Source organism: Eublepharis macularius, chromosome 2 (genome assembly GCF_028583425.1).
Source record: "Eublepharis macularius isolate TG4126 chromosome 2, MPM_Emac_v1.0, whole genome shotgun sequence".
NCBI lineage: Eukaryota > Metazoa > Chordata > Lepidosauria > Squamata > Eublepharidae > Eublepharis > Eublepharis macularius.
Window position 1 is genome coordinate 175623681 of NC_072791.1, and position 14518 is coordinate 175638198.

Below are 14518 nucleotides of genomic sequence, written 5' to 3' on the forward strand. Positions count from 1 at the left end.
TTGGAGGACTGTCCACACACGAAAATAACATCTTGGTGTACTGAAGACTGTACCAGTTGGATTTTTGTGTATTGTAATTTGTATGGTCCAATGAGATTGTTCTATGCATTTGTATGCTGAATTTACACTATTCATGATTGTATAATAAGACTGTATAATATGCTCTTTGCACTTTGCATCTTAAATTTGTTTATGACCACAATATAAAGGAAGCTTTTTGTCATTGTACTGAGTTTTTTCTGCTACCTTCCGTTGTTGTTACCATTCCCTGGTGGCCAAGTTGACAGTGCATTGAGCTGGATCTATTGGTGACGAATTGATCCGGCAGAACAGCTCATCCCCCTAAAGGACCAGGGGAAGCTGAAGGGTGCATGCCATGCTGGCTGCTGCAGACTTCACCCTGGGAGGCAAAGTCCCTCTGGGGTCACACCTATACAGGTGTTCCTCCTTCTGCCATCCAGCAGTGCCCAGTAGGTGGGCTGGGGAAGGCATAGCATTAAACAGCAGGCAGGTTACTCGATGCTGGAGATCAGTGCCCTATGCTGTGCCAGTGGTCTTAGTGATATAATCAACAAAGTTGTGGCCTATTTTATCCAAGATCTTGTATGCATGTATTTTTATTGCCCAGTGCACCAGCCTCACACACAGCAAATACAGCTGCAATGTGGGTTAGTTTCTCCAATGTTAGTCATATCACTGAACCTGTCACAGAACATACTGTAAGTGGATAACTGCCATCACCTGTTGAATAACAGAACAGCTGGACTCTTAAATTAAAAACTGGTGCCAGGACCCAAGCATTGTTTTTTTCAGGTCCAGTACAAACTTGTAAAATGCCCCTCTCCTCCCACCGACCAACACTACAATCATTCATACCACACATACAATCATGAGCCTTGAAAAAGTCTCTTTTGCATATGAAATTATTGTAACATTTTCTACAGTTCTGAAAAATGCCTACTTTTGCTCTTTTTTAAATAATAAAAACCATCCTGAGAGTCCTACAAGTTTGCTAAATATTTTATAACTTTTTGGTCATTACAAAGGAATTACCCTATCAATGTCTTTTGAAAAAAGTATTGAACAGACCAATTAGGCCAATTAACTTAAAGCTTATATTTTTTTCTGGCCTTTAAAAGTCATGAACTCCCCCCCCCCCCCGGGTTAATTTTCCTTGCAAATTTACACACAATAAACAAGATGGCTAGGTGGCTTAAACATTCTTGCTCCATTGTAGAACATCTGCATTTTTGATGAGTGCTAGCTTGCTGAAACCTCATTCAGCTTCTATAGTTACTAGAAGTGTGCATAGAATCACTGAAAATGAGTTTCTACAGTTGCTATTTTGAAATCACTTTCATCTTCATTTTGTCCATCTGCTTCCCTACTTATTGTATTGTTGCTCAACTGCAGAAACCTGGAACATAGATTGGTTCCCTTCAGCTTCTTTGTGTTTTCTTTCTTTTACCTTCTTATGGTTCTGGCTCCACCCACCACCTTCCTCCATTCAGCCTTAGACTACCCAATGCAAAACTATAGGAAGAGCGGGAAGCATATTAAAATAAAGATGGACGTGCTTGGTCAATGTATTCTCAATCTGCGGACACTTTATGCCTACAATAGCTTTAAAGGGAGACAACGAGGTGTAATAGTTAGTACATTGGACTATGATATGAGAGAATCCCCACTCTGCCATGGAAGCTTGCTGGGGTCTTGGTCCCGTCACTCTCTCTCAGCCTAATTTACCTCATAAGATTGTTGTAAGGAAAAAAATGAAGAACAGTGTAAGCTGCTTTGGGTCCTTTTGGGGGAGAAGATCAGGGTATAAATACATTATGTAATACGTGGTATGTGTATTTCACAAAGAGGTAGAGGTTTCCAAACTTCTGTGTTGGTGAGCCTAGAAGTGCCTTAACCTGAAAAACCGGTACCTTTTATTGGTGCCATCTGACTCCACCCAGGTTAAGGCCTTGCTAACTACCATCCCAAATAATCTGTTCCTCATATATATATATATATATATATATATATATATATATATATATATATATATATATATATATATATATATTAAACATTTTTATTGGATAGGTTGAAAACAAAAAGACATATAAGCTTCACAATCTCTTTTTCCTACAAAGTACAAGTTCGCCCCAACCCACCCTTCCCCTCCTCTCCCGCTCATATTTTTAAGACCTCTAAACATTTCCAGAAAGAGTAAGGATCTGGGCAGGCAATGAATTTTTTTTTCCAGAATTCTGTCTGCCTTCTAGCTAAACCTGAATCTTTGGACTCTGCTGGTCAGTTCTCATCTTCAGCTTAGTTCTGAATGAACAAAACTGGTCCTTGTTATGACCCTTTCTTTCTCTTGGGTAGATTTGGTCTTTAAGCCTTTTATTCTTGCCCCCTCTTGGTAGATTACTGCCACCAGGAATTAAATTCCAGAATATTTTGTTTAAATTTCCCCTTTGGTAACGTGCACAAAGGTCAGGCTTTTTCATGGTACTATGTGGCCCTGAGGATAGGAATGGGATATAGGAATGACTCTGGCATTTAAAAAAAAACAAAATAAACTTTTATTTTTATAAGAAGCATATCGGTTTCATTTTAGTTCTAAAATTTGATGGGTTCTAAGGATTAGTTCTCAATTCTTAAAGTTACTTTACTTAAAACCCAGTCTCACAGATCTTCTCTCAGGCTTCACACACAGTTTGTCTGCTTCTGATATTATCTCTCTCAGTTACAAGTAAGACCTTTTCTCAGGTGCACACACAGTTTGCCTGCTTTCTCCTGACTGAATGTTCTTTCACAAACACACATAGGTTTCCATATAGGTCATATTTCTCTCAGACAACAGACACAAGCTCAGGCTGCACACAGCTTGCCTGCTTTTGATAATAATTTCTCTTTCAATTACAAGTAAGACCTTTTCTCAGGCGCACACACAGTTTGCCTGCTTTTCCCTGACTGAATGTTCTTTCACGAACACACAGTTCAGGCCACCACACAGGTTATATTTCTCTCAAACAACATACACAAGCTCAGGCTTCACACAGCTTGCCTCTCTTGCCCTGACTAAATATTTTCTCTCCACTCTTAGTCTAAAACTGTATTCACTCTGCCCACACTCTCAGTCATCAACCAATCATATCACTCACTCATCCCTCTCTTTCACCCCCACTCTTCATCTATGCCACACCAAGCATTTAAAGACACATACACACATTTACTTAAAATCATTACAGTCCTCCTTCTCAGCACTGCATATAGTTTGGTGTGCTGTCTTGGGGAACTGCGGGGGACCCATGGAATTCCAAGTACAACAGCCAGTTTAGGAGTCAGGGGAACCATAACAAGAAGAATAGAACAGTTACATAGGCAAACAAATGCCAGTATTTAATGGGAATCTTACAGCAGAAACTACAAATGTTATTGGTTCAGAAAGCGCACTGATTCTTGAACATGTTCATTGCTGACATTTTGTGCTGAAGATGGACATCTTTGCAGGATAAAGATCTTACATATTTCTTCATCCTTTTGTAAGCTCTCAGTTCTTTATCCTTCTTAACCCATGCAGAGCTTATGCTGCTTAAGGCCTATGGAGTGTGAGTAGGGATTGCTAGATATTAATTACAATAATGAGCAGAATAATAGTTTGTGACTGGACCTGCTTATTATATTACATTTGACTAGTTATGAAAATTTAAACATCCAGTGCTTCTTTAAAAGCTGCCATGGCAATGCTTAACCGCAGGGTAACTTCAAGAAGATTTATGTATCTGCATAAATATTCAATTTACGTTACTGTGCTGAATTTATGAAATGAGGATTTTCCTTCCTATTACTTTGAAGGAGGTGAGAACTAAATTCATTTTCTATTTTACAGACTTCCAAGTGGGAAGAAAAATGAACAGAACCTAGAAATAAATTCCAGTAGCTTTACATTTCGAAGAGATAATGGAAACAAAAAACACATTATACATTGAGAATTCTTCCAAGAACAATATATGTACTTATTAAGAGGATGTGTTTCTCTCATTCACTTGGATTAATTTTAAAAACCTTTTTGTTTGATATTATATATTACACATGAATATCTTCACTGAAGGAGGCTGTGAGCTATAGGATTGATATTGAGGCCCTACTTTAAAGGCTCAGTTATTAAGATGCTGATCAGTGGGATGTTTCCTTTCAGTGGTGGGTGTTTCTTCAGCAATCTGTCTACATGAAAATTAAGACTTTGAAAAGGCTCATTCTTTCTCCTGTCCCAATGTAGAACAGCTGATGTCACTCATCATCATCATTCATCATTCATCAACTGCTCCCTTTCCCACCCTCGCATAATTCAGATTAAGAACTGATGACATGAATTTTATTCACATAGGCATATTTAGATTGAGAGACTGGAAAATTGTTTTAAATCCAACAGTAAGAGATTATTAGGCTGCAGAGAGTTGGTAAAAGATGAGCTCACAGCAGGTAGAAGAGGGTACAGTAAAAGGCCATGAATGAAAGTATCCTTGCTCCAGAATGTGCAAAGACCTCTTCATATAAGAGATCTGGTGCCCCATGTGTAACACAATCACACTTATGTTATGGTTTCTTCTAAATTTCTGAGCATGCAGTCCCTGGTTAGGATCAGGAACACTGTGCACATAAAGGAAGGGCTTTAATCTTTCCCCTTGTGCCATTTTATCATCCTGAAACAGTCCTGGGGAGCTTGTGAGGCCACTGCCTGGCACCCCCGGGAGCTTTGGGGATGCAGCATTTTATTGTCTCACCTCCGGAGACAGCCATTAAGCTATTTTTTTTGGGCAGAAGATGCAATCCTGTCCCAAGGTATGTTTTATGATATAATGCCATGTGCTAAGTGTGTGTGCATTCTGGGACCCATCTACATATCCTGAGATCACGTCTGAGCCTTCTTTTTGACACAAAGTGCTGGTCTCTCAGCCACTACTCTCTACCTGATTAAGATCCGGACCACCATGTGTGTGAAGTAGGGATGCCAGAGGAGTGCCCACAAACAGAGGGCCCTTTGAGGGACAGAACTTAGAAAAAGCAGCAGCATGGGTGCTGTGACCTCACTTCCAGAGAAAACCCAGAAGTGATGTCACGGTAACCCCCCCCCCATGGCACTCTAGAAATTTCCCAAATCTCTATGGTAAAGAGGAGTGGTTATGACACCACTTCCAGATTTTCTCCAGAAACTATGTAATGATGCATGCAATACAGCCTTATATGAGGAGAATCCACCACTCATATGTGATTGTGTTACATCTCACACAGGTTGGGGGCTCACACCCAACCTGTGTATTCTGTAATGTAATATGTGACAAGGAATCCTAGGGCCACATTTTTTAAGGAAGGCATACAATTTTTGACCAACTTTGTTGATACTGCTGCAGTCAGTGTACTCTAGACAATACCCTTATAAGCCAATTGAAGTGTATTACTATGGCCCTTTTCGCACTTACGGTTTAAACCGCCATTTATGAACATTCGCCCCGATCGCAGTGGCTTTGGCATTGCACCTGTTCATTTCACACTGTCCACTGAAATTTCGATTTGGTGTCTGTGCTTCATTTCAAAACCTCGGTGCAATTTTGGGCTTTCGGGGCCTTGCAATTCACGTCACACTATTTTTTTAAAAAATGAGCATGCGTAGTAACGTTGCAATGTTGGAACCCTTCCCCCCTTTTTGCTGATTGGGCTGTCCCCTGCCCACTGGAGAGGCAATTGGTGGCAGAGTTCTGGGGGAAAACATGTACCACTCTCATTTTTTAAAATCTAGCCAGGAATGGGTTAAAATGCTGCCGATTCATCTCCTCCCAGGAAGCAGAGGCTTGTTTCCAAAGGGCTGTGCAAAATGCTTGGGTTTTTTCCCCCTCTTTGGCAAAGTCTGAAACATGCCTGGGAGGGAGGGAAAAGCAGCCATTTAATCCTTTCCTGGCTTTTAAAGCCAGGAAGAAAGTGCAATAACATTACAACGTTGCAACCCATTCTTGTCTTTAAAAAAAAAAGAATGTGTGTGCATACCCTAAGGGAGGAAGGAGAAAGCAGCTATTTAACACTTTCCTTGCTTTTAAAGCTAGCAGGGAATTAGCAGCAAGGTTAGGAATCATTCCTGGCTTTTGAAAAAAAATAAAAGCGCATGCATACCGGGAGGAAGGAAACCAACGAAGAAGCAGCCTTATGACCCTCACCTTGCTTTACTAAAAAAAATGGTGGACAAGGAGTTCAGAAAGCTGAGGAGGGTGGGAGTGGTTAATTCCGCACAAACCAATCAGCTCCCAGGGAAAAGGAGAGGGGGAGAGAGAAGCAAAAAGAGGGCAAAAGTGTTCACATTAGCAAAATGCGGGCCAGCTGCCAGTCAGCAGCGAACTTAAAAAAACATCGGGGTATGTCTGCAGGGGGAAAAATCGGGGATACAGCGGACAAAAAGCGGGACTGCATCCCATGACTGCTTTTAAGTGTAAAAACCTTGCAAACATGGGATGTGGAACAGGTACAAACGCGTTCTAAAAACCGAGTGCGAAATGTACCTATGTTTAGGATTGCACTGTAAAACTTCTTTAATAAATAATTATTTCTGTTTGAGTGTGTTCTATCATTCCATACCAAAAGGATATGTCCATTTTCTGGTAGATCTGTCTAGGAATGCCTGGGGGCCAGAAAGTAGAAACAAATTAGAAATAATAGTAATTAATGAATCATAATGAAATACATTTTTTTTTTTTTAGAAATGTAATGTGTTTTGAGTATGCTTGGACAATACATCATAAACTATGGAGTTACTTGATGGTGAATGTGTTTCATTTACTTTACATTTACAAGGAAATGAATGATACTAACAGAGTTAATTAATGACTGATCTGTACAATAATATTTTTTAGAATAGTAACAGAATAATTAGGATGCCAATATAATAATTTAATTGCTAGCAGTAAAAAGAACTTCAGCAACGTTGCAGTATCCACAAAGTTAATAGCCTACAGCATTTTTACTTGCTCTGTTGCTCTCACATGCCAGTGTAGGTGGCAGGGACACAGGTGAGTACAATTATATGAGTCCTGGTTTAATGATATTTCATGCACTTGAGACTTTTTAATATAATTGTTCCCTTATTTTTATTTTAAAATAAATTAAACATTAAATGTGGAATTCTTTATAGAGATCTTTATTTTGTCACTTAGTTGAACATTTTCCTAAATATATTTTTTCCCCTTTTAAGGACTCTCATCTGTTACATTTCCAATTGTGTTGATAGGTGTCCAGAATCCATCAGGCCAGAAACAGCCCGCCCATGTCTACTCCCATGCAAAAAAGATTGTGTGGTGACCCCTTTCAGTGAATGGACAAGCTGCCCTACTGTTTGCCAACACGGTAAGCTTCTTTAAAAGGGAGTAAATAAGAACTGAAAATACCCTGTTCCTTCTCCACCCTCAGTTGTAAGTCTGCTCAGCCAGCATTTATACCAGCACAAATCATAAATTGATATACTTTTAGTCTCAGGAGCTTTTTTTATATGTGCATAAATTATAATGTTCCAATCCGACATCTTGATCCTGTGGATCAACTTTCATTACAATGGTGAAGACTTGTACTACTGCAACCAGAGTGGTGCATGCTGGGAAGAGCTACATGAGTCTGCACCAGCTGCTTTCCACAACCTCCAAATCACCTTCTAATCTGTTAATATTACCTCATCATTAATTTGTCAGCATCTAGGAAATTTCATGTGCTTTACAAAATTAAAAACATAAGGCTGTACTCGCATATTCATGAAATAGGAAAGGACACAACACTGAAAGGAGAAGGAGTGGCAAACAGACCTGGAGTGTTGTGGAAACTGCAGTTCCTGGATCCTGTTCACTCATTTAAATTCTAGTGTATGCATTTCCTATTGGATGCCATCTTAAATATATATGGCTAACAGAATTGCAGCACCCTCCTAAGCAGGTCTATTCAGAATCTGACTCAGGGATATTCAATGGGCTTATTCCCAAGTATTGCACTGTTAACATGTGACCTCTTGCCATAGATTAAAAGTTTCCTGTGGCGCACCTGAGTGCTATGGATATAGTGATCTCTGGGCTCTGTGTTACGGAAAAAAGATCAGCAAAAGCTCTTAAATTCTATTTGAAGATCTACTCTGATTCTGTAACTTTTTCATGTCCACATCACAATGACATCTGTTTCAACTTTTTAAAAAGTTGATAGGGCTCGCCTTTTTGCCTACTTCCTTTAAATTGAGGCTTCATAATGCAATTTCAGTATCTGCATGGCTCTCTGGACATTATTTTGGCTGGTTCAAACTAGCCAGAGGTCCCAGCACAAGTTCCTCAAGAGCATGCTGAGCTTGTGCTGGGCTTACAACCAACCAGACTGACACAGAAGTGTCTCCATCTGCCATCTGCCTACATGTCTATGACAATTTGCCATATGACAGTGTCTTGCTACAATAACATCACCCATAGCACTCATTTAGGTAGCTCTGTATATAATTATATCACTTTATACAAGCACAAATTCTCCATGTTCACACATGAGATCTACCAGATAGTAAAAAAACTGGCACTTGGTCTCACATTAAAGGACTAGTTTTAGATTGCTCAATTGTATTATTACCACAGCTTGTTTAATATTGCTAGTAAAGAGTAGTTTAATTAACCAGGTTTTAAGCCAGCTAAAAATTGGATCAGTTTAACATTATCTAAGTATAGTTGTTTGGTTGAATCATATTTTGAGAAGGGGATAGTTGATATAATGAAACAGATATATTGAAATAGCATTTAAATTAGTTGCGGTATGAAGTGTTTTCCCCACTACTTCAGTTTTTAAAATGAGAACTATATTCATTGTCCAGTTGCTAGAAGTGGAAAGAAAGTAGATTTCTGAAATTGGGAAATATTGATGTTGTGCTTTCATCAGTGTTTTGGACAAAATGGTGAGCACTCAAAAGAACTGTGTATTCCTTCAGAACTAAGAGACAACTACACCATTGTAATTAAAATGCAGTTTCTCACAAGATGAGCTTTCCCCCGTATGGTTCTTCTGCATACTTTATGCAGAGTGCGCTGCTGATATTTATAATGGCAAATTCTGTATCCAATTAACTCTCTGCATGAAAGTTGTATTTGTTCATATCTTTGCTCTCATATTTTGTATCCCTTCAAAAATTCCTGTTAGTGAACTGCAGTGCACTCAGCTCCTGGTAGATTTCCTAGGCTCTTTTAAAAACAATGAATAATATTTTAATTAGATGTTTATTTTGTATACGTTCAATGAGCAGTGTATGAATAAGTGGAATAAATTAACTAGTAAATTACTTTGTTTATTGGATAATCCTGTACATTAAAAAAACTCTTTCAAATTAATTATTTAACTTCCTTGGCAGAGTTATTATTTTAATATGGTTTTAAATTAAAAGTAAGTTGTGGGTACTTTGTTGCTCACTGGATTTGTTATTGATATGACTTGAGTGCAGGTTCTTGAATTTGTGCTACACAATTAAAAATGCAGTACACTTGGAAGTTTAGAAAACACTGTAATATATATGCATGAAGAGTTTATTTAATAACAGCAGTAAGTACGTGAATGCTTAAGCATCAGAGAAAAAAGAGCAGGTATTACATGCCAGATATAAAATTAAATCTGTACCATCATAATAGGACTTAAGCAAATGGGACATTTTAAAGAAGTTAATTAGACATTGGCAATGGAACAAATATATTTCATCAGATAAAATTCTAGGAAATGAGCTGGAAAATATACAGCCAGCTTTCTCACCTATTGCTTGCCCTTCAGTTAAATGTCATCAGTCAAGCTTCCTGGCAAAGAATTATCATACACCTTCAGTATGTGCAGATGACACTGAGCTTAAGGAAATAACACAATTACGGAGAACATAAATTTAAAACAGGGACTGAAAGTAAAATGTACAGAATACTCCATCTTATTGATCCCTTTCCATGTCATATATCATCTTACCTATTATAATTTGTTCTTTATGGAAGTTACTATTACTAAAAAAATAGATACACGGTTTGCCTTTGAAATGCACACAGTGCATTCTTAAACAGAATCTTACCCTCCTAAGTCCACTGAAGTCAAATGAGCTTAGGTGTAACTCTGTTAAGGTGTCCACTGCTAGTTACTGAAATTTGCATGTAATACATTACTAAAAATTAAAGAAATTGTCCAAAAACAAGGGCATATATGAGGATATAAACAACACAGAATAAGACAACATTCACAGACATTTTTAAGTGAACAACTTGAATGGATTTCTGCAATCACTTATTACTCAAGATTCAGCAAGCTATTGAATGTAGAAACAATGAGTTGTACCCAACCAGCTGCTAGTGGAAGTTGCTACAGACATGGATTTCCCCCTCATTTTATTTCTGGGAAGATTAAGTCATGGGAATGTGTCAATAGAAAACCTTGCAGATCAGGAGACTACAATGAGGAAGTAATCTTGCAAAACTACCCTTCCTCTCTCTTCCACAAGTAGAGTTCTGCAAGGAATTTTATCAATACTTGAAATACCTCAGGAGTAAACATTTGAACTTTTCTTTCCTCTAATAACTGGAAGAATTTTAATTGCCTAAATTTGGTGGAAAAGATGCCATAATCTGACTATCAGAAAAATACAAGCTGGTTAATTGCTGTTTGTTACAAAATGAAGATAATACTTAGAGGTAAAGGAAAATACAAATTAGGAGTATATATTATTTGTTGTTTTGTTTGGTTTATTCATATGGATATTTTTTTGCTATTTTGAGCTGCTTTCAGTTCCTTTTTGGGAAAGCAAGATACAAATATTTAAATAAAGAAACATATTTTAATATTAAGTTTTTGTTTCTGCTAGTGGAGAAATAATAGAATATTGGAGTCTATTAGTGATAAGATGATAAAGGTGTAAGAGGTGAAGTTCAAGGACTAATGGATACATATACATTGAAGGTTAATGAACTCAAATACATTGATCTTCTAACCAGTCTGCATAATCTGTCTTTGAATTCTTCTTCCAAACTAGAACTCTGGAGAGTAGTAAATGTTATATCCATTTTTACATAGGGATCCATGGGGTCCATTAAGCTCATTAAGCTTAACAGAATTCTGAAAAAAAATCATTGCCTGCCTAGATCCTTAACATCTCTTCAAAGCAAATTAGTAGAAACTGTTATTAATGAAAACAGAATTATTCAGCACATTGAGGGACAAGGCTTGCTCAGGGAAAATGAGCATGGCTTCTCCAAAATGAATTCCTGCATTGCCAGTCTTTGGGTCTTTTTTAGGCTCAAAAAGCATATAGATAAGGGTGATCTAGTAGACATTATATACTTGTACTGCCAAAACCTTTTTGACAGGTTCCTTTCTCAATGATTCCCGAATAGCAGTAATGGGATAAGAGAAAAGGCCCTTTTATGGATTACACATTGTTTACATAACAGGAAATAGAAGGCAGGAGGAGTAATGGACAGTTCTTGGAAGTAAACAGTGGGACTTCACAGGGACTGGTATTGAGACTGATGCTATTTAATTTATTCATAAATGATCATAAATTGGTGATTAGTAGTGTAGTGACCAAGTTTGCAAATGATACCAAATTACTCAGAATGGTGAAAATCAAAGTGAGTTGTGAAGAGCTCTGAGAGGACCTTACCAAATCAACATGGCAAATGAAGTTAATTGTTAGTAAGTGCAAGATGATGCACATTGGAGCAAAAACTCCAATATATGCCGATGTGAAGTGGCAAAGATTGAGTAGAAAAAAGATCTTGAGGGTTGCAGTGGATCACACTATTAAAAATGTCAACACAGTATGCTTCAGTAGCTAAAAAGGCTAATTCTATGGCAGGGAGTATGAGAAAGGGACTATGAATAAAACGTCCAATATTGTAATGCCCTTGATTGTAATGATTTTCTTATATTAGGAATATAGTGTACTGTTCTGGTTGCTGTACCTGGAAAATTATATTAGAATGCTGTAGAAGGGGGGAAACCAAGGTTTCTAAGGGGCTGGAGCATCTTTTGTATGAGGAAAGCCAAAAGATTCCAGGACTTTTCAGTTTAGAGAACAGATAGCTAAGAGGGGAGACATGATAGAGGTTTCTAAAATTATGTAGCGGGTATTGAAAGTGGATAGGAAAAACTTTTTCTTGTAATGCTAGAAGTCTGGGACACCCAGTGAAGTCAGTGGACAATCAGGTTGCCTGTTTACTGTACCATCCTGCTACCATATGCACTGAGAATGGAATCCTATAATATCATATAATAATAACAACAATAACAACAACAATAATATTAATAAATAGTGTACTTATAAACCAGTCTTCTAGACAGGTTATTACCCCCACTCAGAGCAGTGAATAAAGGCAGTATTATTATCACCACAAGACAGCTGGGGCTGAGAGGAGTGTCTTACCCAAGGCCACATACTAAGCTCATGGCAGTAATGGAATTCAAACCAGAAAAGTGCTGATTCATAGCTCGACCATTTAACCACTATGCTACAGCAGCTCAGCTTCTCCCTGAGCTGCTATTCATTAGTCTGTACTGCAGAACTGAAACGCTCCATGCACATAAGATAATCGCTAAATTGGGGCAACAAACTGTAATGTCTTAGATACTATCTATTTGTTTTATGTCTGGGCTTCTCCCGTAACTCTTTATTTTGTGTGTGTGTGTGTGTATATGTACATACGTACATACATACATAGTGTGTGTGTGTGTGTGTGTGTGTGTATGTATATGCCTAATCACATTCCTCATACCTATGTGTTAACCGCAAGGGTTCAAGATATAGTATGCGTTTTACAAAATCCTGAGTTCAGTTGTATCAAGTTAGGGGCTTTTTCAATAAAAAGCAAGATGCCTAATGCATGAAATTAACTGTCCCTTGTGGAAATACATTGTACCACATCTTTTAAAAATCAGGTAATTCTACTACAACGAAACAGTCTCGCTACAGGATTATCGTTCAAGATGCTGCCAATGGAGGACAGGAATGCCCAGATACTTTGTTTGAAGAAAGAGAATGTGAAGACATCCCTCTTTGTCCTGTGTACAGGTAACTTAAATAATAAAATGAATGAAGTCTAAGTATAAGGTTTGCAGTACTCTAGTTTGTATCCAACTACACAATTAAGAAAGCCTGAGTATGCTTAAGAGGGGGGCAGTGACTACTGCTAATTTCCCTCTCCCACTGCAGTCCATTGAGCCCTCTGAAATGCTGTTTCTGTGAATCACTGTAGTTAGATTGTGTTCATAAGGTGCTGTTACCAACACAGTGAAATTTCTGGGGCTTTCACCAGCGCTACAACCCAACAGGCTGTTAGATGTATTGCAGAGCCCCACCTACTTGGTCCTGAGCCCTGTTCAACTACCCTATTTTTGCGGCTTTTTTGGATAAACCTGTTGATACACATGCATACATAACCAAGATGCCTCACATGCTTCTTTACTTTCTGAACGTATTGAGAGGACCAGCAGGACAGCGAGTTGAGATTATTTCTATTCAGCAATGGAGTGGATTTCAATATAACTTTTATCCTTGGGTTGTTTCTCACTGTGGTACACTTCCTGGCACTTGGCTTGTGTTTCCTGTCCTTAGATATCTTAGTCTGCTGCTCACATTCCTGACTTTCACACTGGAGGGAGCTTAACTCCAGCTTCCCCTCTCCATGTTGTATACTGCAGAGGTCATGACTTCCTGTTCCACACTTGCAGTTTAATAGGTGTTTAAGGAAAATCCTTCGTCCAGAAAAGTTGAAGGCATTAGCACCACTGTGCTAGAGAAGGTTCTCTTCTCTTCACAATAGAGTTATAATGCACAAAGTTTATTTATGTTATTTATAGTTCATCTATGGTCTTCCTGTGCAGTCCCACATGAGACTGCGCATGCGCAGGCCTGCCAACTTCGGAGATTTCTATAGCTCAATACCACTAGGGGGTGCCCTCGCCTCCCATCGCGCATGCGTGGCTGCTTTTCCTGTCGAAAATGGCCTCTAAGAGGCGAGGCACCCCTGCAGTACCCCCAGTTCATATTTTGCCACCAACTCTAGAAGTTCTGGCTTGTATTTCTCTTGATGGGAGACGTCTTCCCTGCAAGTATGTTGGAGAAGGCTTTGTTTAAAAGGAGTGCTTTGTGCAATCGGAAAATGACTCAATCTGATAGTCATTCTAACTGCCTGTATTGTTTGGGGGACACCCACAACACACAGGCTTGTAAGCACTTCACTCCAAAGGCCAGAGCAGAATGGGTGGGTAGACTGCAAGCCTCTCTGTGGCAGAGTGCCATGGTAGCAACCGATCCACCAGCCACAGCTAAAACCTCTGTGTCATCCAGAGTGTCTACCCAGCCTGGCTCCGGGTCCTCAGAAGCCAAAACACCTCGCTCCTGCTCCTCCTTGGCCCATACCAAGTCTCGACCACCTTCAGATCTGCAACCACCTTCGGATCCAACCATCTTGGTGCCAAGAAGCACTTCGGAACTGGCCTCACTTAC

At 38.8% G+C, this 14518-nt stretch overlaps 1 protein-coding gene across 1 annotated transcript in view; it reads left to right on the plus strand.

Moving 5' to 3' along the window:
* THSD7B (thrombospondin type 1 domain containing 7B) overlaps positions 1 to 14518 on the plus strand; it is a 578528-nt gene that overhangs the window by 286907 nt on the left and 277103 nt on the right. The window contains exons 9-10 of the mRNA XM_054972840.1: positions 7271 to 7386; positions 12949 to 13081. Coding sequence (XP_054828815.1) covers positions 7271 to 7386; positions 12949 to 13081 — 249 coding nt within the window. The remainder of the gene's footprint in view (positions 1 to 7270; positions 7387 to 12948; positions 13082 to 14518) is intronic.